Source organism: Carcharodon carcharias, chromosome 15 (assembly GCF_017639515.1).
Source record: "Carcharodon carcharias isolate sCarCar2 chromosome 15, sCarCar2.pri, whole genome shotgun sequence".
Taxonomy (NCBI): domain Eukaryota; kingdom Metazoa; phylum Chordata; class Chondrichthyes; order Lamniformes; family Lamnidae; genus Carcharodon; species Carcharodon carcharias.
In genome coordinates, this window is record NC_054481.1 from 107,123,390 (window position 1) to 107,145,945 (window position 22,556).

General features: G+C 40.0%; 1 protein-coding gene across 1 annotated transcript in view; it reads right to left on the bottom strand.

Moving 5' to 3' along the window:
- atad3 (ATPase family AAA domain containing 3) overlaps positions 1-22,556 on the bottom strand; it is a 43,938-nt gene that overhangs the window by 20,854 nt on the left and 528 nt on the right. The window contains exons 2-13 of the mRNA XM_041207056.1: positions 22,464-22,540; positions 21,641-21,742; positions 20,945-21,004; positions 17,836-17,905; positions 12,952-13,117; positions 11,438-11,507; positions 7,778-7,933; positions 6,313-6,369; positions 6,054-6,179; positions 1,786-1,910; positions 957-1,008; positions 69-139 (exon numbers count right to left, since the gene is read on the bottom strand). Coding sequence (XP_041062990.1) covers positions 69-139; positions 957-1,008; positions 1,786-1,910; positions 6,054-6,179; positions 6,313-6,369; positions 7,778-7,933; positions 11,438-11,507; positions 12,952-13,117; positions 17,836-17,905; positions 20,945-21,004; positions 21,641-21,742; positions 22,464-22,540 — 1,132 coding nt within the window. The remainder of the gene's footprint in view (positions 1-68; positions 140-956; positions 1,009-1,785; positions 1,911-6,053; positions 6,180-6,312; positions 6,370-7,777; positions 7,934-11,437; positions 11,508-12,951; positions 13,118-17,835; positions 17,906-20,944; positions 21,005-21,640; positions 21,743-22,463; positions 22,541-22,556) is intronic.

Consider the following 22,556-nt stretch of genomic DNA (forward strand, 5'->3'; position numbering starts at 1 on the left):
AAGGGTCCTACTCCTCCTTTCATATGCTGAATGACCTATTGTCTTCTGATTTTTAAGGTAATACTTACTTGTTACTCTGCTCCCCCGTTCGGTACAGGAATGCATTCAGTGTCGCTCTCAGGTCTTCACTAATCTTTTCCTATAAAAACATACCAAGGTAGAAAGAAAATAAGGACAAGGAGCACTTTCTCCAATTCATAAACCAACAACTGGCAGCTGTTGAAAATGGAAATGCATCCAAATAGCTCATATTTTATCTGCTTTACTTAGATATTGAGTATAAAGGAGCTTGTGGTGCACTCACTCAACCAGATCACAAAGATAAAACAGAGGAAGTTCTGATGTGCAGTTGCATTAATTTGTCTTTAGTGGCGTTATTACCAATCTGTCTCTTTCTCCAAATGTTAAACTCATTCTAAAGCAACAAGTGCAAGGCCTACATCGCTGCTCCCAGAGGTTGAAAAAATATTGGAAAAAAAAAGCAAAATTTAGTTTCTCTTTCACACTTCAATAAACTTTCTAAGGAAACATGTGAAACAGAAAGAGCAACAGCTCAGACACAAAAACCACTAGAGATGGCCGAAAACCCCAAACCCAAGATTAACAAAAGGATTGTATTCGGGAATGATACTTCCCCATTGTACCCAATTCTCATGGAAGAAATTGAATGTAAACCCAGCCAGTGCATACACTCCCACCTGATCAACCAAGGCCACCCTCCACTGTGTCAACTAAGGTCCATTGATGGTGCCCCAAGGCAGAGTGCAACCAAGAAAAGAATAAAACAGAAATTGAAGGGAAAAAAAAAGTGGGAACTGAAAAAATGTTGGACAACAAATTTCACTCTTTTTTTAAATGCTGACAATTAATCAGGGCTATGGGACAAACAGCATCTTCTTCCCCAATGATTATTTCTGTTCAAAAAAATTTTCAGAAGGACACGTGGGTAGACTTACTGTTGCTCTCTTTCGGAGGAACGCATCCGCCTCATCCACAAACAGCAAAAGCCTGTGCACAGGAGGCAATTTATGATCATTCCTTTGACTTCAGATAAACACATCCAAATATTCAAAACCTAGAAGCCCAAAATAATTAATTCCCATTATTTAGAATTCCTGAGGTGCAGAAGCCAGGAACACTGATCCAAGAGTAAGGCACTCCCAGAAAACAAACAGTAAGTTGCACCCACATTTTTAAGCAGGTTGGTGTAAGTGGACCAAGGGGCACAAAGAGGATTAGCACACTGTACTTCAGATGAAAGTCTCTGTTGCCTTATGGCCGCAAGAGTCCTACATAAAATGAGTTTGGGCAGTCTCACCAAAATTCTTAAAGGCATAAGTCCACCGCCCCTAACTTAGCAACAGTACCTTGTTAAAGCACAGGTCTTGTACAGAAAATTAAAATCTCAACATTGGCACAGAAGGGGGAGGGTGCGTTGCTACTTGTATTTTAAATCTAAAACATATGGCATCCACCTGGAAGCAAACACTATGTGAAACAAATTAAAAGAAACATTTCAAATGCTCAGCAGCAATATTCATCTCACAAGCACAAATCAGGTTAAAATTAAGTAGCAGAGTCCTCCAAAATCACCGTCCTACAAAGCGCAAGTTGACCAAACCCCCTACTGCATTGGCAAGATTTCAGTATCACTCCCCCAAACATCATTCACATGCAATGAATTTAATCGGTTAATATATAAATATTCATAAAACAAAAATTAGTAGAGCTGAAATACAGAAGGAGTCCTTCACTTCCCTCTGTGCCTTACCCCACCAAACTTACCCTCTTCTGCTGGTGGATGCCCAGTCAAAGACTTTGTGCATGGCTGTGACACCCTCACGACCCATAGGAGCCACATCGCCACCTGTCATAATAGCATAATCCATGCCGGAATGTACAGCTAGTTTCTGACAAAAGAAAAACACAAGAAACATCAATCTGAAAGTAGATCTTCTCCTGAACAGTGAGCTCCCCATTGTAAGGTCAAAGAAAAAAGCCACTGACCTCAGTCGTAGGCAGTATTCAGGTTCTTGTGCATGTGACATGTATTTATATAGCACTATTCTGGAGTGGGCCCCAAAACGTTTTATAGCCAACTTTTTTTTAGTTGTAGTCACTATTTGTAATGTAGGAAATGTGACACACCAATCTGTGCACAGCAAGGTCTCAACGAAAACCAATAAAATGATTATCAGGTTTTTTTTTAAAGTGAGGTTGAAATGAAGGATAAATATTGATGAGGAGACTGGAAGGACTCCCTTGTTCTTCTTCTAATAGTGCCACAGAATCCTCTACATCCACTGGTGGGGCAGACAAGGCCTCTGTCTAACATCTGGTATGAAATATGGCAGTACTGCAATGGTGTGCCAGCTTGTGGAGTGAAGACTGATACAAACACTCATTTAGTATCTCTGCCTGAAGCCCTTCCTGACCTCTCCTAAAGCATCTTTCAATGATCTAGTGGCCTTTGGTGGCCCTGACTCACTTAGCTGTAAAAAACTATTCCCATGAACTCCCAGTTGCCTATGATCCTCTTTTCCAGCAACCTTTAAGTTGATCTAATAACCAGTGTAGATTTTTAAATTGTTTTTAGTGCCTGTCTTTCAATTTATGAATAATATTTTGTTTGTGTCTTATTTATCTTGGTTCATAATCTTGGCTTCTCCTTTCCATAATCCCTTCTTTTGAGTATAGGAGATTCACACCACTTCCATAAGTTTAGATTTGCTCTTAAAAACTTGCCATTTACATTCCACATTAGTTTTATTCCCACCAGTAGATCTGACCATTGACATTTTCCAAATTCTCTAAGGTCACAATAAAACTCATGCATAGTTGCATTAACACTACATCAATGCTGATGCATGAAGTCCCATTAATATTGGCATACCAGCACACAGGAAGTTGTGAATAAGCATAGCCCTCAGGTGAAGTGGGGGAGAATTAGATCAGGGTGCCCAGATTATACATCAGCCCTCATGTTAAGTCCATTAATTATCCTAATTTATGTACTTCCTACTCCACATTTATAATGAAAACCACCAAAGCAAACCTGGCATACAGCAATTTCACCACCAGTGGAGGTGCTGCCACTGACAGGAGGACACAGTTACAGTGTTTACACACATTTTCCATTTCAAATATAAACATATGAATTTATAGTGGGGAAAAAATGACAGGTGTTGCATGTTGAAGCAAGATTTTTAATATATCCAATCAATGTGGTTACATTGAGAAAGTGCATTCTTAGGTTAATGATATTATGTACAGTTACATTAGTATTTTGGCTCTGCCTCAGTGCCCAGTATTTCTTACTCAAGTGCCAGTATAAAATGAATCATTGCAGTGTTACATAAAAAGAATTACACTTTCTAAATATAACTGTACTGCACTCTATAATTTAAGACTAATTTCCCTTTATGCAGTTAAAAGTGTTGAGGCAAATCTTCACGATTAAAGCGATTAAGCAGCCGGGCTATTTACAAGAGAGAGAAATCCTGTGAAATGGTGGAACTGCCGCAAGAGGTGTCAGTGTGGTTATTAAACTCGCAAATGTTAGTGCTCACTTTGCAGGCGATGCTGCTAAACATCTGCCCTTGGGAAGGAAATGACATCTCAGCACTGTGCAAATCTGATAGGAAAGTGCTACACACAGCAGCCACCATTCATTGCACACACTCAGCAATAAAGTCTCATGCAACCAAAAATCTCCCTCATAAGCAGAGTTATTATTTCATGGGCAAAAGCAGCTTTCTTAAATTAACCAGAATAATTCACTTGCAGAGACAAGGCTACATGGTCAGCATTTCGAGTACCTGCACAAACCTCTTTAAACAGGGACAGTACTAATACATTTGATGACAGTTTCGTGTACATCAACTTAACTGGTATCACTGAAGCTATTTGGAAAAATTGATTGCAGTCTGACCAACACAGTCTCCTCCCTACACTCTTCCTTACCTGAAGATTTACTTTTCCTATTTATCAATTGGTTTTTCCACAAGTTTCCTGTCTCAGTTAACATTGATTCACAATTCAAGAATGTTAAACACAAAAACTTCAGAACATTTCATACTGTTTGCTAACACCTGGTAATATACTTGTCATTGTGTTACTCAATTATGGAATAAATTGCTCTGTTTTATTTTTAATTCTCATATTTGTGCTGGGAGTTATTAGATCAATGTACGAGTGCAAAATGCCATGGGGCAAGTGCTGACTCACTAAAGCAATCATAAAAAAAACTTACACAATCTACAACAGCACCAATTAAAATATCATTTCACACTGATTTTCTAAACACAGCAGGGATCGGATCAGAAAACAATCCTGCCTTGCTGTAAACTCATCATTTCATTTACTGCACTTCAGCCCTGTAGTCTGAAGCATGTTATTCAGTTTTTCTGCAAATTCGCTATGACGTCTATAACCATTAAAGACTCCTGAAAGAAAATTCTTCTGCAACATATACCGCTATACTACTCTCTTGTATATCTCTAAGCCTTCTCCACCACCACATGCACGAACCATCACCATCCAACTTCAATTCTATAGGAGCAGCACATCCCAATCTGTGAAGCATTTTTCTATTAGCAATTCCGCTCTGGAACAAAGTTGCGTGTTAAGTATTATATACAACCTTCACCTCATATTGCTCACAACCGAGGCCAAGATGGAGGCCTCCTAACTCTACCAAAAAAAAGCCAAATCTGTTGGATCGAATTGACATTACAATCTGGACAGAGTTGTGAGAATTTCAGAATTAAGAGCGATGGAAATAGTGGTAGAAATTGTTTGGGCCATTCTGTGTTCTTTAAGGCAAAAATTTACTGCTGGGAAATTTGGCACTTAGATGGGAGAGCCCAGGTCAGGTACAACACTGCAGGTACACAGAATAATGTTTTCACATCACTGCCCCAACAATATGCCACAACCTTAGTCACAGAAGAAGATCCAAACACAGTGTGAGTTTTCTTTTGCAGTTGCCACACAAACCTCTCCAACTGTCTCAGTGAAGCTACCTATAAAACCTGAGGAGATTTGTATCTAGAAACTTGCTGGCATGGTTAGAACTAAAAAAAAGCAAATAACACACTAGAGAGTATGAAGCAATGAGATCAACTCACAGCGAGTTGATAAATACATTATGCTTCCCCTTTATCTAACTGACCTGTTGTCAACTCTGGTTCTGACTTGACTCTAGCTATGACAAAAGATATTCTTTCCAATAGCTATCATGTCTGGATGAAATACTAAACTTAAATCTGTCTGTACAGGTGTATGTAAAAGATCTTGTGGCATTATTTTTTTAAAAAGTGTTCCCCTGGTGCTTTTGCCAAAATTTCCCCCACAAATCACCACCACCAAAATCACATCAATTGATCATTTAACTTGTGGGATCTTGCTCTGCAGAAATTGGCTATTGCATTACAACAGTGACTGCACATCAAAAGTAATAACTTAGCCGTAAAAAGCTTTGGGACAACCCAAGGTGAAAGGCAATATAAAAATGCAAGTTCTGCCTTACTTTAACACCAATTTCCTCAAAACTTCCAACAGAGGAATTAGAGGGAATCATAAGACATGATGTTACAGTAACTGCTCAGGCTGCAAGCCTGTGACACTCAGGAATTTTATTGCCTAAAATTTAAGTGCATTTAATGTGAATACCAGGGCTACTGACAGAGAGATGACTCACTGATCATGCATGGCAATTAGTGTTGCTTTTTGTAGGTTTGCAGACTGAAGCGGGGAGGATAGAGGAAGGGTTGTGGTGCAGGAGTGAAAGAAGAATTTCATGAAGGCTTTTTATTTCTCTGCTGGTAACCGATCACCTGAAGATTTCATAGAGAATTGCTCTGAGCTCTAAACATTAATACTATATCTCTCTAATTGTACTCTACCCACATAAGCTTTGACATGTTCTTACCCAAGGAACTGCCCCATTTGCAATGCTATCTGAAATATCCATTTCCCCAACACTAACATACGTCATTTTGATGTGCAGAAGATGGACAGGAATTTCCCCCCCCTCCTCATACTGACCATACCTTAGCAAAAAGGGTTTTCCCCGTACCCGGAGGCCCATACATTAGGATATTTCGATACAGTCCTTTGTTGCTTTTTGTGTTTCTGGTTGCTATGGCAATATCTCTGACACGTTCCTCCAATTTGGGCTGTAGATGGAAATGAGAAGTGAATGAAAGTGGAAAATGAAGAGAATCAGATAATAAATAAATTCAATTTCTTTAGGCACAGAACTGCATACTGAAATTTTTTTTAAAAATCAGCAGAAATACAACAACTCACACTCAACACCACTCCCTCAAGTGCGTCCTGTGGCTTGCTCATCACACGTTTACCAACCTGGGGTAAAAAAACACATATCCGGTTTAAACCTCACAATGAAACATTATCTTTTAAATTTAATGAGCACTTAAGCAAAACCCATTACATCACCTGAAGTCACTTGGTGCAAGGGAATACAAAAGCAAAATACTTCAGACACTAAAACAGAAGTTGCTAGAAATACTCAGTAAGTCAGGCAGCATCTGTGGAGACAGGAACAGGCTAATGACCTTGCACTGTTGAAACGTTGACTCCGTTTGTCTCTTCACAATTGCTGCCTTGCCTGCTGAGAGGTTCCAGCATTTTTTTCTATACTGCAGTGTTGGGAATATTCTGCTTATTATTTAACTGTTACTGAAATCCCAAGGACATTAGTCAACAATTGAAGAGCACTCAGCAGAGTGCACAGTTCCACCACACTGTTAACTCAATGTATTAACATTTATGCACTTCAAGTTCTGTGCAAATTCATTCATTAGTTTTTGATACATGGTTTACAGACAAATAGACTAATGGGGGCAAAAAGATTCATGGTTCAGTGGGTGCAGGTAATAAATACAGGAGTTTCAAAAATGTACATGGTTCACAAGTGAATTCCTGGTCTCCCTCCCCATTTGCCCCCAGTACGCACTCAACTTGATAACATGGAGTTGTCGCGAATCGTTAAGTCACTGCTGCTCACCACACAAGTGGGATGCCAGTCACAAATCATCACCTAACATCCTGCAGTCAATATATCTTCAACCCAAGAGGCAAAAATTAAAAATATATCAATTGGGAGCCACACAGATGCATGAATTGCAGAACAGTTCTGGAGTTGCTGCTGTGGAAGTTGCAGACTTCTCAATACTTGTTATCTCACCAAATACAAAAAAAAATTATTGAAAATAATGTGTGTACAGGGGGAGATTTCAAACTTCTCACAACTGACCAAAAATGGACACAGCAACAAATACACACACACACTAGGAGGGCACCAGCCAATTGTTACATGACTGAAAAAACCTTCTGAACCTGTGCAAACCTATTGACAGTGAACATTCAATTTCACCTTTTATTATTTCACTATTTATGCAGACTACATAAAGCTATTAACACATTAATACTCAAGTTACTATGAAATAAAATTTCCTTTTAACTGATATTTGAAATTACATTGAAGGATGCCACTTTTTATCTGCAACAGTTAAAACCATCACGGGTACCAGGTAGAAAATCTCCGGCTATTCTGGAATGGCTGGAGATTATAGCTGTTGCTGGTGAGGAGGGTTATACGAGTAAGAATTAAGCCTTTGGTTATGCCGGGTTTCATAATGCAACTGGCCCTTATTATTCAGATATTGCGAGAGTGTTCTCCGTTACAGAATCAGTCTGGGCCTGATTAAAGATACCAAAGCTCACAAATCTTTCCAAGAAGCTGCCTTACCTTGATTGGGTGCTTCAGTGCTTCCACTAATGTGATGCGGGAGGTGTCCCGAACCAGGGAAGGCTTTCCCAGCCGAGCCTCAATATATCGCCCAGCAACTCCTGTTGCATTCTTGGCAGAGTAAACACCGACAGCCAGCAGTGTGAGCCCAGCCACCTAAAGGCAAGACAATTCCAGAAAAAAAAATAGATAACATAATGAGTTATAACCATTCCTTGGAGAGTGGCACAAGTATTCAGCTTATACAACATGCAGGCACTTTTACTAAGCATATTTTGTACAGCCAATTAAGAGTTCAGAGGGTAAAGATATTAAACATCCTTAAATATTTAACAACACATATTTGACCCATCATACACATTTTTCCAAATACCATGTTGTCTCTATCCAATCGTGGACATTACACCCCCATTAAAATTACTCTACAACCCAAGTACAATCTACCCCATTGTGCACATAGTCCAGCCATTTCCTCTCCTATGGTAATGTTTAATACCCAAAGTGTAATTGAGTGAAAATCTAGAATATTCATCCATCCCTATATTCCACTAGCCGCTGCCCTTCCACTTGTGGCAGATTGATTGTGGCCCATCAAGTACTCCAGCCCCAACCCCCCCTTAATCTATTCCAATTCCTAGAGCCTCCACGTTAATTCTGGTATTTATACAGCTTGATTTTTTGAAGAAGCAACACCAGGCATTCTGAATTTAGAAGGCACTGAGAGTTAGCAGGAAACCTTACTCTCTTCTATTAAAAAGAGCAAGGGTACAAGTCACACAGCACTACACTAGCAAAATTTTTCAAAAAATAAAGATGATGTTAATTGGGAAATAATGATTAAACAATACCAAACTTGGGCTTCAAAGGCCTGTGAAGAGAAAGCAAACCAGGGAAGTCAACTGATATCAGGCAGGGAAAAATTAACTGAATAATAGGGGATAGTGAAGTGTGCTTTACTTTTTAATGTTGAGACTGCAGAGATGGTGGAGGGTGTGTGGGGCAAGGTTTACTTGGAATTTAGAAGGAACAGGAGAGCAAGGTTCAGAGGAGCAATAGTTGAACAAGGGGTGTAGTTATTACCCCATCACAACAAACTGTTCTTACATTAAGTACTCATGTAGATTGTCACCAGCTCTGTCCCAAATGCTTTTATTCAGGTCTGGGACGTCTCGGTTTTCTTTAAAAATCTGTATCATACCCATTTTAATGAAATATTAATAATTAATATCACCGCTCCAAACCTTAAAGAGATTCTGAAGCAACTGCAAACACTTAAGCAAACCACTAATATATAAAAAAAAATTGCCATGTAACTTGGCAGTAAACTAAAAAGGTCAAACATTATTGCATTACAAAATTAACTTGTGATAAAGAACTGGTCAAACTGGGCAGATAAGGATCAATGTTTACAGGTATTGTGGCTTCACAAGATGAATGTGGGCAAATAGCAACACTTGCAGAATCTCCCCACAAAGTTCTAAGACAGATCAACACTACAGCACAACTCCCTGAGGGGATCTGCTGAAAAGAGTCCATTTTCACTAGCCCCAAAAGAGCTGATGCTTACTACATTGTCATATTAATATACAGTAAAAGAACATGCCATTACTGAGCGCGCTTTACAGCCCATTATCTCAATGATACTCTGGATGGCACATTGAACACAATATAATTTACAGCCCAACGTTGTCATAAATAAACCTTAAGTTTTCAGTTTGACAAGTACATGTAAATGTCAAACCTTCAGCTGATTCATGTGTACAAATAACAAAGGGAATATTCAACCACTTCTAGATCATGTACAGACAACTTTATTTTTACCAAAAGTCAGAGCAATAATCCAACAGTAATATTTGGCATCTATGAAAGGTGGATATTATGAGGCTTCTTGTTGAGTACAGAAATTTAAAAATTAAAGTCTCATTGCACTGGTGTGTCACCAATTACCATCTCCAGCTTTTGGTAATGTTTCCTGCCCATTAGGAATGTCATGGAAAAAATAATCCACATTTGTCTTCTACCAACTAAAGTTGCTGCACCAAACATTCCGAGAGCTCACTACAGTCTGGGGACATGTTGTTGCCAGAAAGAGGAGGCCAAGCCAGGGAAGGACCAGTGTACAAAAACTGGAAGTGATCAAGTGGTTTGTCCAGGATCATGAACTGAACAACTCTTGGTATGGGATCTCAAGCTTCTTTCTTTCTAGAGAGGGAAAGGCCTCCATTGCTCAATATTGCAGAACTGCACACTCATTCCAAAACATCCAACTGCTGCATACACAATCAGCATGATCCACAGCTTCAATATCTCACTCAAAATCTGCATCCTTTAGTTGAAGAGATTGTTTGTTGACAACAGGGGTGCCACAAATCAGATTATCCATTAACTGTGCACACTTCAGCTGTTAGTTCCCAGTCAGCACTTGTATAATTCTCAAGCAGAAAACAAATAAGAAACCAATCTCCTGCTGGGTCAATTCATTTTTAAACCTTGGAGTTGCCAATTAAAACTGCAGTATATCTCAGCTCAACAATGAGAAGAATATAAACCTAAAATTTAAAAATAGAGCAAATTTCAGTAACAAAACCAACTAAATACTTTTGAAAGCGCATGGCATTTGGCCATAAGGATACCCAAGGTTTCCAACTGCCGCACAACTCAGATAAGAACGCAGTAAAAAGTCACTAAACAAAGCACTAGCATGGAACTCTCTTCTGCAAACAGCAAATCATACTGGATCAATTGTTAATTTTAAGGCTGAGATTGATAGTTTTGTTGACCAGAGGTATCAAGGGATATAGGCAAAGGCAGTTATGTAGTTAGTTCAGAGATTAGACACGATTGTATTAGATGGTCGACGAGACTCAAGGGCTTATCCCTGTTCCTATGTGCCATACAACTTCAAAAGGTGATTCCTTGAGTTATTGATACTGTCACATCTAATCTTGTCCCTCACTGCAATATTTAGTCAATCTTCATTCGGATCTCCATTAGTACAGGTACCCTCTGGTGCTTGAAATGTGATATTGCACCTATGGAAATGCAGCACTTGAAGATCACAAGATAGGTACAGTTGGAGGAGGCATTTGGTCTAGTTTAGTTCATTGGTATGGAATAAAATAAACAATGTTTCCTCATCATATTACCCAAATACTTCTTGAGCAGTTCCAGAGGTTTTGTCTTCAATAGCCCATCTGGAAACCACCCCAGATGCCACTGCTTCTCTTGTGTAAAAATGTTCCCAACATCTGTCATAACCTTTCACCAGTTTTAACCTACATTCACTTGTTCTATATTGTGGCATACACTGACAAAATGCTCCTGATTTATCTAATCAATCCTGGTTATTTTGTAGACTTTTACAAACTGCCCCCTCAGTTATTTCCTTTTAAAGCTCAAGTAACAGCTTCTCCACTCTACAAAAGATTAATCTTATCGTACCAGCACCAGTCTTGAGGCCGTTCTCTGCATAGACTCTCGGGCTTTACTGTTTAGCTTGTCCTGATCAAAAACTGAATCCAGTATACAAGATCACTGGGTTCTTCTGATTTACACTTAATTGACCCAGCATTGACTTAAGCATTTTACTTTCACTGTTCATTGCTACCCCAGAGATTTGACAAGTGTTAAGGGAATACTGCATCTTTCCTTCATACTTACTGTAGCCGTCACTTTGTCCCAGTCAGAAACGAAGGCACGGAATCCTTCCCCAAACACTGCACCAGCTGTCCTGAGTGAAAGCAGAAAGTAGAGCAGTCACCGCACCTCAAAACATCATGAGCAGCTGCACAGAAGTGGAAACACAGTCACAGCCTCTTTGGGAACGGGGAAAACAGAGCGCAGGAAACAGGAGAAAGCTTTTGGGACAGGGATTGCATTATACCACTCACTGACTCAGGACTGGACAAGCAACAAAAATTCACTCATCCACCCCATTTCAAAGTGAGGTAATCAAAAATTTCATTAGATTTTACAGCATGAAACTGGTCCCATTGTATGTGTGTGTGTCAGCCTCTTTGTTAAACTTCTGCTCCTATATTTTCAGTGGAGAATTTTTTTCATTTTTATAAACGGAACAAATCTTGACATTAATCCCTAGCTATCTTATAGCTTGTGGAAAAACCCAATGCAGTGAACCTTAAGGAAATCTTTGTGTACATTTTAATTTTAAACAGCTTCCAGTTTTAAACGTACTCAGTAATCATTGCCTGTGCACCGCACGATAATGTACTGTCCTAAAATCCTGCCATCAATAATTGTGTTAGCATGACAGTTACTCACTCCCTTAACTATTTGTGCCTGCAAACATTTGTTAAAAATATGCTGAGGGTGAGATAAAGTAAGGTGGGAGGAGGTTTGTATGAAGTATTACCACCAGCATTAACCTGTTGGGCTGAATGGCCTGTTTTGATGCTATGAAATTTTATGTAAAAACAATACAAAGGAACGTGGCAACAGAAAACAGGGAGGATACCCCACTGCTGGTAATGCAGCAGCATGCTGCGAATGGGGTGTTCATAGTTATACATTCAGAATGCAAAAGTCAGCCAAACATTTTAGGGACCAGATTCACAAGATATTTCCTTGCTTGAAGCTATTTCATGTGACAAGAACCTGGCTTAAGAAGTTGGACCCAAGAACTGAACAGACTTAAAACAATGAACATACTTTGATCCCAACCTATATCACATCACCTTGCATGGAATTGTAAGCAGTAGTAAACAGAGTCCTACTCAATAAACTACCTGTGAGGGAAAATCTGGTCCAGTATAAGAGAAGGTTATGAGTGCAAAAGTGTATTTGTAGCAGCAGTTTTTCTTTAAAGGAGAAGATGACACAACCATGGGATTACCATCACAATTTAATGCTAAAACATTAGGTGCCTAGGAAGTGTTAATTTCTTCAGCAAACGATGAGTCACTCAGGCCCTACGTTAAGCAGTTCAATGCCAAGTGTTTTAATTACTATCATTATCATCCATTTGAGGCCATTTTTATTACCCTGCAAAATGTCACTACACCTTGATTGGCTGTATACATTAAAGGGAGCAGATAAAACAAGGCCCTGATATTGATGGGAAGGAAAGTGATGTGATGGTTTGGTGGGGAAGAAAGAGAATGGATCAATCCCATTTTATTGAATGAAATCAACCCTTCCTTCTGCCTAACTCTTACTTAATGGAATCAAGGACAGTCTGACGATGCTCTGCAGCTTTCAACCGGATCTGTTCTCTGATCAGATCAGCATTCTCTCGCTCAACCTTGGCACGGGCCTTGGCTTCAGCTTCAATTCGAAGCATCTCATTCTTGTGTCGGAGCTCCATCTCATGTTCAATAGTGGCTACAGGGGAGAAAAGAATTATAAATCAGAATATCTTTTACCAAGGTTTGGGGACTGAATTTTCATCTATTCAGTTAAGACAAAGTCCTTGATGCTGGACCTAATTATCAGTTAGGGTCCATTAGTACTATTGGAAGTAACAGACATTTATGGTACAGAAGGAGGTCATTCAGCCCATAGCGTCTCTGCCGAATGCAATTCAGCCTAATTCCACATTCCAGCTCTTGGTTGGCAGCCTTGAAAGTTATGGCAATTTCAGCGTGTATTCATGCACATTTCAAATATGGTGATGGTATCTGTCCTAGCACCCAGAACCCATCACCCTCTGGGTGAAATAGTTCTCCTCAACTCTCCTCTAATCCTTTTCAAATATTTTAAATTCATGCCCCCTGGATATTGACCTCTCTGCCAAGGGAAAGAGATCCTGCCTATTCACTTATCTAGGCCCCTCAATTCTATACACATAAATTAAAGCACCAATCAGCTGCCACTGTCCCAAAGAAATCAACCTCAGCTATTCCATCTTTCTTCATAGCTAAAATTTTCCAGCCCTGGCAACATCCTTGAAAATATTTTTCATACCCTCTATATTAAGAGCACATCTTTCCAGTAAAATGGTGACCAGAACTGCACTCTGGCTATGGCCTAACTAGTGTTTTGTGCAGTTCTGGCATAACCTCCTTCACTTATATTCTATGACTTGGTTATGTGATGAGAAATGTATATTTTTGTCATTATGTTGTCTGTGTAGAAAGCTGTGTGCGTGGGTTAATTAAACAGAGGGAAGGTTACTTTAGAGACAGGTTGTCTGGGAGGTCTAAGGGATGAAAGGTTAAAGGTGTTAGGGTTGTGAATTTGTAATGAGAGGTTATGGTGGGTTTGAGTTACAAGTAAATAGGTTGGATCTGAAATTTGCATTTTGAGATAAGTTGGGAAATTGATTTTTCAGCTGTTGAATTTCTAATAGGAATTCAGAAGTGACAAGGAACATTTGCATGTTACAGGGGTTCCACAAGTAAACAGGGGAAGGTATATTAAATTTTACTGATCTGAAAGTAGAGGCAAAATAGAAAACATGAAAGATTTTTTATATTTGGGGAAGTTGAGTTTCAAAGAGGTGTTTGAGGACAATGGAACCTGAGATGAAAGGGGAAAGAGATATTTAAGAAAAGGGATCTTTAATTGTTAAGAGTTGCTGTGGGGGAACCCACTGAAGGCCAGCTTCTGTGTGCAAGCTGCTGAGAAGCTGTGAGTGTTTTGAATTGGAAGCAGCCACCCAATGTTAAGCCAGATGAGTCTTTGTTTTAGGAAACAGTTTGTTTTTGAGCATCATTTTGGAATTCCACATCAGAGTGGAAATGTTTGAGAAATCATAAGGTGTACCTTTATTAAAGTGCCAACAATTCCATAACTTGGGTAATATTTACTGGGTGTTTATGGTTAAAAGTCTATAAGAGGTTGTTGCCAGAAAGGTAGCTTAATTGTGTACTTTTGACCAAGCATCTTTCTTGGGGGTTGTTCTGTGAGATTATTTTAACAGTGTAACTTTTATCTTGTATGCTTAAGTTTCTTTCCCCCTTTTCAATAAATTCTTTATGTTTTAAAATTCTAAAGGTGTTACTGGAGTTCTATGCTTTTAAGGTCAGTAGCTCTTCCTCCTCACTTTCACAATAAAATAGAAAGGTTATAATCAGCTCTGGGGTCTGGCTTGTTCAGCAATAACATTAGCTGTGAATAAAGGAAAGTATCTCTTCTCTACCTCTCCTGCTAACTTCCTGGATCCGTGCACATGCACTCTGAGGTCTCTCTATTCCTCTACATTTTTCAGTGTCTTACTGTTTAGTGTATTCCCTTGCCATTTTTATCTTCCCTAAATGAATTACCAGAGTTACCTGGATTAAAAGCCGTTTATCACTTTTTTTACCCACCACCAGTCCATTGATATCTCCCTGATGTCTACAGCTTTCTTCCTTACTATCAACCATATGGCCAAATTTTGGACCATGTGCAAACTTCTTCATCATGACCCTATATTTAAGTTTAAGTCATTGATAAATACTTTGCAAAACAAGGGACCTAGTAATGAGACCTGCAGAAACAGCTTTCCAGTTACAAAAACACCCTGCTGCCCATTACTCTTTGTTTCCTGCCACTGAGCTAATTTTGGATCCAGCCTGTCACTTGCCCTCAAATCCCATAAGCTTTTACTTTTCTGATCAGTCTGCCAAGCAAGACCTTGTCAAAAGCCTTGCTAAAAATCCATGTAGGCTATATCAAAAGTGCTACCCGCACAGACCCTTCACGTTACCTCCTGAAAAAATTTAATCCAGTGAGTCAGACATGACTTTCCCAAACAAATCCATCCGGACTGTCCTAACATCATGATTAACCCTCGCCTTTCTAAATGACAAAATAGAACACAGCCCCTCCGAATTTTTTCCAATAATCAGTCACGACCGACCTATAACCATTCAGTCTATCCCTTTCTAAACTACAGTACAATGTTAGCCATCCTCCAGCACCACACCTGTAGCCAGAGAAGACTAGAAACTCTTGGTCAAAGCTTCCACTATTTCCCCCCTTGCTTTTCTTAGCAGCCTGGAATACATTTCATCTGGTCCCGCTGATTTATTCACTTTTAAAGATGCTGAACTCCTCAATATTTCCTTTCACAATGGCTTACCACATCCCAGCATTTCACACTCCTCAACTACATTGTCTCCACTGACCCTGCTTTACAGAAGAGGGGGGAACAAAGTAATTATTAAGAATCATGCCCATGTCTTCTGCCTTCACACAGCTAACCTTTTAGGTCTAAAAAACTTTACTTAGTTTATTTTCTTAATTTAACTTTTACACTTTCCTTTGTATTCCAGGAAGACAGTGTCCTCCACACCCCGATGAGACACTGCCACTTCCCAGTTTAACATTTGCAAAGGGACAAAAAAAGGCCAGTCACTGGACAGAGTACTAGGCAGTGACGGTCAAATCTTGATGGAATGCAAAGCGAGGTGAACAGCCTCATTCCAATCTACAAATCATAAACTTTCAACAAAGATTGCATCATCCATCTCATCACTTTGGAGCAGCATTCTTTCACAACCAGTTTTAAAAGCACTGATTCAATACATCAGCTATCACTAAAGCAAAATTTTTGAGCAGAGATCCCCTTTCAAAATGGAACCAGTTTCTGCAATTAAGCTAAAGTGAAAGGACCACCCAATGGTGCAATAAATAAAAGGAGGAAAATGTAATTGCAGTAGCGAATAAATAAATCTAGGTATAAAAAGAGTACAAAGCCAGTCAATATTTTAAATCAAAAACAGAATTACCTGGAAAAACTCAGCAGGTCTGGCAGCATCGGTGGAGAAAAAAAGAGTTGACGTTTCGAATCCTCATGACCCTTCGACAGAACTTGAGTGAGTCCAAGAAAGAGGTGAAATATAAGCTGGTTTAAGGTGTGTGTGTGGGGGTGGGGTGGGGGGGGGGAGAAGAGAGAGAGAGAGAAGTGGAGGGGGTTGGTGTGGTTGTAGGGACAAACAAGCAGTGATAGAAGCAGATCATAAAGGAAATATGGCTGTGAAAGCGGGTTTTAGTAAACACCTTGTCAAACACCAGGAGAGAAATGGAAAGCAATGAAGGTGAGCAAGGCAAAAGAGAGATACGGAAATCTTGTCGCAGAGACGAACAGAACTTCTTCAAGGAGGTAGGCATTTCTTGAAGAGCTGGACTCACTCAAGTTCTGTCGAAGGGGCATGAGGACTCGAAAGGTCAACTCTTTTCTTCTCCGCCGATGCTGCCAGACCTGCTGAGTTTTTCCAGGTAATTCTGTTTTTGTTTTGGATTTCCAGCATCCGCAGTTTTTTTGTTTTTATCTCTGTGTTTAATTGACTGCCACTGCTCTTCAAGAAATGCCTACCTCCTTGAAGAAGTTCTGTTCGTCTCTGCGGCAAGATTTCCGTATCTCTCTTTTGCCTTGCTCACCTTCATTGCTTTCCATTTCTCTCCTGGTGTTTGACAAGGTATTTACTAAAACCCGCTTTCACAGCCATATCTCCTTTATGATCTGCTTCTATCACTGCTTGTTTGTCCCTACAACCACACCAACCCCCTCCACTTCTCTCTCTCTCTCCCCCCGCCACACCTTAAACCAGCTTATATTTCACCTCTTTCTTGGACTCACTCAAGTTCTGTCGAAGGGTCATGAGGACTCGAAACGTCAACTCTTTTCTTCTCCGCCGATGCTGCCAGACCTGCTGAGTTTTTCCAGGTAATTCAATATTTTAAATGTTGGTTTAAAAAACTCAAGATGTGCCATTATGGGTGTCCTGATCTCTCACATTTTTCAATGGGAACAGATGCCCACATTTTTAAACTAACTTTTGCAAAAACCTGAAGGCTCATTGTAAAAACCAACTGGAATCCTAAAGCTTCACTCAGCAGCCAGCTGGAAGTCGGTTCCTTTCCATCAGAGTGCCTTAATCTGAATAGTAAACAGATCTCAGCTCATTTACCCTCCAGCTCCCTGATACTGCACAGCTCCTTTACAGGACCGAACAGTTCTGATTCATTTCAGCTCATTCCACCAGGCACTCAATTTAAAAAGCAGTAACCAATTCAAGATTAATTTGTTTTGTTTAAAATTTAAATTAACTTTTTAATGTTAAATTAATCCAGACATTAAATTATTTACCAAGGACACAACTGAAATATGTTACCTCTCCGCATAGATTCTTGTTTATGAACAGATTCCTCTTGTTTCCTCAAGTTCTCCTCGTTCAACAGTTGCTAATAAAAACAAGGAGTAATCACTCTTTGAAACAATGATGCTTATTACTGTGTCCAATAGTCACTTCATTTTTCGTGTGAAGCTTTGAGACATTTCAGCTTGCAGCTATAATGTATTGCTAATATATAATTTGAACATTCATGATAGATAACTGGTTATATGGTCTTTCTCTTACATAATTAACATGTATGATGTCAACCTTTTAAAAAATAATTTATTCTCAGCAATGTAGGCATCACTGGCAAGGTCAGCATTTATTGCCAATCCCTAGTTGCACTGATTTCAGCAGCTGGTATTCAGAGGGCAGTTCACATTTTAACATGATCAACTAGATGTCGTAATCTAATTGGTCTAAAGTTGCACTTTCTGCTACCTTCCTCAAACACGCTTAAACTCTTTCCCAACAGTGCAGCCATTTGCTGACTTCAGTGCTGCACTGTACCAGCTGTCCTGTACTCAGCTGTAGTTCAGGCATGTGTCACCAGGAGCCTCTTAAGAGTGAAAGAATAGTGTTAGTACCTCCTCTGGTGGCAGAAGTTAGTACTGCAGCACACGACCTCTTATTCGTGGCTCATTTGGCAGCACTCTAGACTTCGAGTCAGGTTACGGGTTCCAGACCCAGCTAGAGACTTGAGCACAAAAATCTAGCCTGCCGTTTCTTGCAGCCCTGCACTGACAAGGGTGTCATCTTTCAGATACGAAATTAAAATCAAGGCCATGTCTGCTCAAATCAGATGAATGGAAGCGATCCGACAGCACTATCTTGAAGGGCAGGGGAATTATCCCCAGAGTTCTGTCCCATATTTATCACTCAACCAACCTCAGTGAAACAGATCTGATCATTATTTAACTGCTGATTGTGGGATCTTGCTATGTGCATACTGTCTGTCACATTTCCTACATTACAAGTGAGTATCCCACACCCCTTGCTGTCTGAGCCACACAAAGGCCAGGATTATACCATCCTGTGAAAACTGAACCACAGAGACCAGTAAGATTCTACCCTTGACCTGTGTTTAGTTACCTGAACTTAACTGGGACGGGAGTCACGCTACAATCAGCACCCTGGGGGGATTTGGGAAAGGAGAGGGGGGCAAAAAAAGTCAAACTGGTTTCCCACCTCGTTCACAACTCAGCAGACAATGTACTTGCTTGAATGTTATTTATAAAAAAATAAAGCCCAGCAAGAGTCAGGATCTTCAGAAAAAGAGGGGAGAACATACATCATAGAATGATAACAGTACAGGAGACTATTTGCCCTTCAACAGAATTACCAATTAGCCCCATTCTTGTACTCCTTCCTCAAACCCTTGCAGATTTTCCCCTTCAATTATCAAATGCTCACTTAAAAGCTACTTTCGAACATGCTTCTGCTGTCCTTCCAGGTAGGGCATTTCAAATAACAACTTGCTGTGTTAAAAAACAAGTTTCCTTGTATCACTTCTAGCTCTTTTGCAAAACACCTTGAGTGCGTGCCCTCTTGTTACCATACTTTCTGCCACTTGTAAGTCTCTTATGTACTCTATTAAAACCCATTCATCATCTTGAATATCTCTATCAAATCTCCTCTTAACCTTAACTGTACTGAGAACAACTCCAGCTTCTCCAGTCCCTCATCATCTTGTAATTCTCTTCTGCATTCTCTCCAAGGCCTTGACAGCCTTTTTTGAGATCTGGTGCCCAATAGCCCAGCTGAGGCCTATTCAGTATTTCACAGGGATTTAGCATAACTTCTTCACTTTTGCACTTTAAACCTCTATTAATAAAGCCACGGACCTCAGTCGCATTTAAAAAACAGCCTTCTCAACTTGTCCTGCCATCGTCAAAGATTTCTGAACACACAGCCCTAAGTGTCTATGTTCCTGTACCCCTTTTAAAATTATATCATTTAGTTTATATGGCATCTCCTCAATCTTCCTCTCAAAATGTGTATCACTTCACCCTTCTCTGCATTAAATTTCATCTGTTTTCCCCTTTCACCAGTCCATGATCCCTGAAGTGTTACGATCCTCCTCATCGATTACCACATTTCTGTGTTTTGTGCCAGCTGCAAACTTTGAAATTGAATTCTGTATACCAAAGTCCAGATCATTGGTACAGCAGTGGTCCTAATACCGAGAGCTAGGGGACAATACTATATAGCTTCTTTTGGTCTGAAAAATAACTGTTCAGCACAACTCTGTTTTCTGTCCCTTAACCAGTTTTGTATCCATGCTGCCACCATCCTTTTTATTCCATGGGCTTTAATTTTGTTAACAGGATTATTATGTGATATTTTACTAAACATCCTTTGAAAGTCCACGTACACATGAAACACATCATCTTCATAAGCCCTCTCTATTACTTCAAAGAACTCGATCAAGGTAGTCAAGCATGATCTGCTTTTAGCAAATCTGTACTGACTTTCTCCAAATGTCAATTAATTGTGTCCCGGATTATTGTCTCCAAGCTCATCCACACACAAACATCAGGCAAACTGGGCCTGCAGTTGCTGGATTTATCCCTCCAGCCTTTGTTAAACAACATTTGTAATTCTCTAGTCTTTTGGTACCATCCCATATCCAAAGAAACTTGGAACACTGCACAGGCTCTGGCCACATCTTCCATCTTTACATCCTTCAGTAAACTAGGATGCAACCTACCTGGGTTGAATGACTTTTCTGTTTTAAGGGCTTCCAACGTTTTAAGTACATTCTCTATTTATTTTTATTCCATCCAATATCATTACTGCCTTCACCTTTACTGCTATCTTAGCAGCATCCTCTTCTCTGGTATAAAATATTCATTTAGCTTCTCATCCATGCTCTTTGCCCCCTTTCTGGTCTTAGTTAGCTCCACTCTTCATTTCAACTATCGTTTTACTATTGTGTTTACAAAAGACTTCTGAGTTCCCTTTGATGTTGGCCACTACTCATACTCACGTTCTAGATTCAGAAAGAACAAAAGATTTAAAAAAAAGATTTCCTACATCTCCAGACCATTGAAAAGAAAGCCACCCAGTCTTCTGTCACCATACAACAAAGCTCCATGCTACTTACCTGCTGGCGGAGTTGGTCATCATAGCGTTGTCTTGCTAGTTTGTCCTGATACTGAGCTCGCTGTAAAACAAGATACCAAATTTAGTTTGTGGACTTGAAACTTTGCCAATTTCTGATAGATACAGGAACAGACAGTCATGCCATCGCCTATCAACAGAAACATTGGATCAGTATCAAGATAAATCCCAATCCAACTGAAGTGATTATACCACCAGTGGATGAGTCTCATTGATAATATCCACTGCTTAGTTTGAATTCCTAAGCTTAAAGCTTGATCTTTATATCCAGAGGAATATCACATGTCTAATACATGCGCATAGAATTTTACTGCCACAACATTACAGCCAATGACTAAATATTCCCAGGGTTTTATCTTCTCCTCTTTAAACTACTGCTCATGTTTACATCATACATTTCCCTAAGCTCAGGGAATGATGAAGCTGCTCCCAGACAGCGATATAATCTGCTCCCAGGTATCTCTGAATTGTGATTTTAGCCATTCTCTAGAAGCCAAGCACCAATGGCCCAAGGTGCCTGCCTCTGAATCCCAGTCTTGCTGGGGTACACCCAACCTGCCTCCACTCTGAATAGGTAAGAATCATGAACTCATGCGCATAAGCTGCTGTCCATTCATTTTAGGCATTCATCCCCAGGGTCTCATGGAAAAATTATTAATACCAGTGCAAAAAAACTTACTGCCTGGTGCTGCCTTGTTTCTTCAGCCAGTGTTTTCCGCTTCTCTTCTCCCTGTACTTTGATCTGATCGCCTTTTAGTTGCTCCACAGCAGCTTCATATTCCTGCAGACAGAATCACATCAAACCCAGTCAGTTGTCAGTGGAACAATCCAGGACAGATTTGGGGGCATTAGCAGATTAGAAATTATCACTAGGAATTTAGAAATGTATAAAAATTAAATATTCTGCAAATCACACACAGCTGCTGGAAATCTACTGGACAAAAAAATGTAAGATTTTTTAAAAAAACAAAACACGGCACACTTTTCTAAAACACACGAGTGATTCATGAGCACAAGGCAACAAAGTCATTTTGAACATCAAGAACTCTTCAGATAAACCATCAAATATCAAGCCTTCACCCCAAAAGCTAATAATGATTTTAACATTTAAAACACTACCTATGAACAGCTCCATTTTTACCTATTCAGGGTAAACCACATATCACCGGTTAAATCAACCCAAACTGTTGTATCGCCGAAATACCAATTTCAAAGTCCACACTACAGGCCACCTGCACCGGTCAGAGTCACAAGTAAATGTGTAAGCTCTGTTGCGCCAGCTCTCCCTCTAATGGAACTCCTGGCACTGCAACCAAATAGTAAGATGGTCTAAACCTCCACCCACGCAACCCCGAGCGATGTTTACCCACTGTCCCCCACCCCCAGCTCTGTGCCACTACCCCCCTGACCTCACACAATTTCCTCCAAACCCTGCCTTCACCTCACCTCCAAAGGTACCGCTGTCTCCCTACATTAACACCATTTCCTCCCTGGTCCCATACCTTGATGCGGCTTTGATGCTCCATCTGTAGGGTTTGCTCTTGTAACCGGGAGAGATCCAGCGCATCCTTGGCGTGACCTAAATCAAAGAAAGG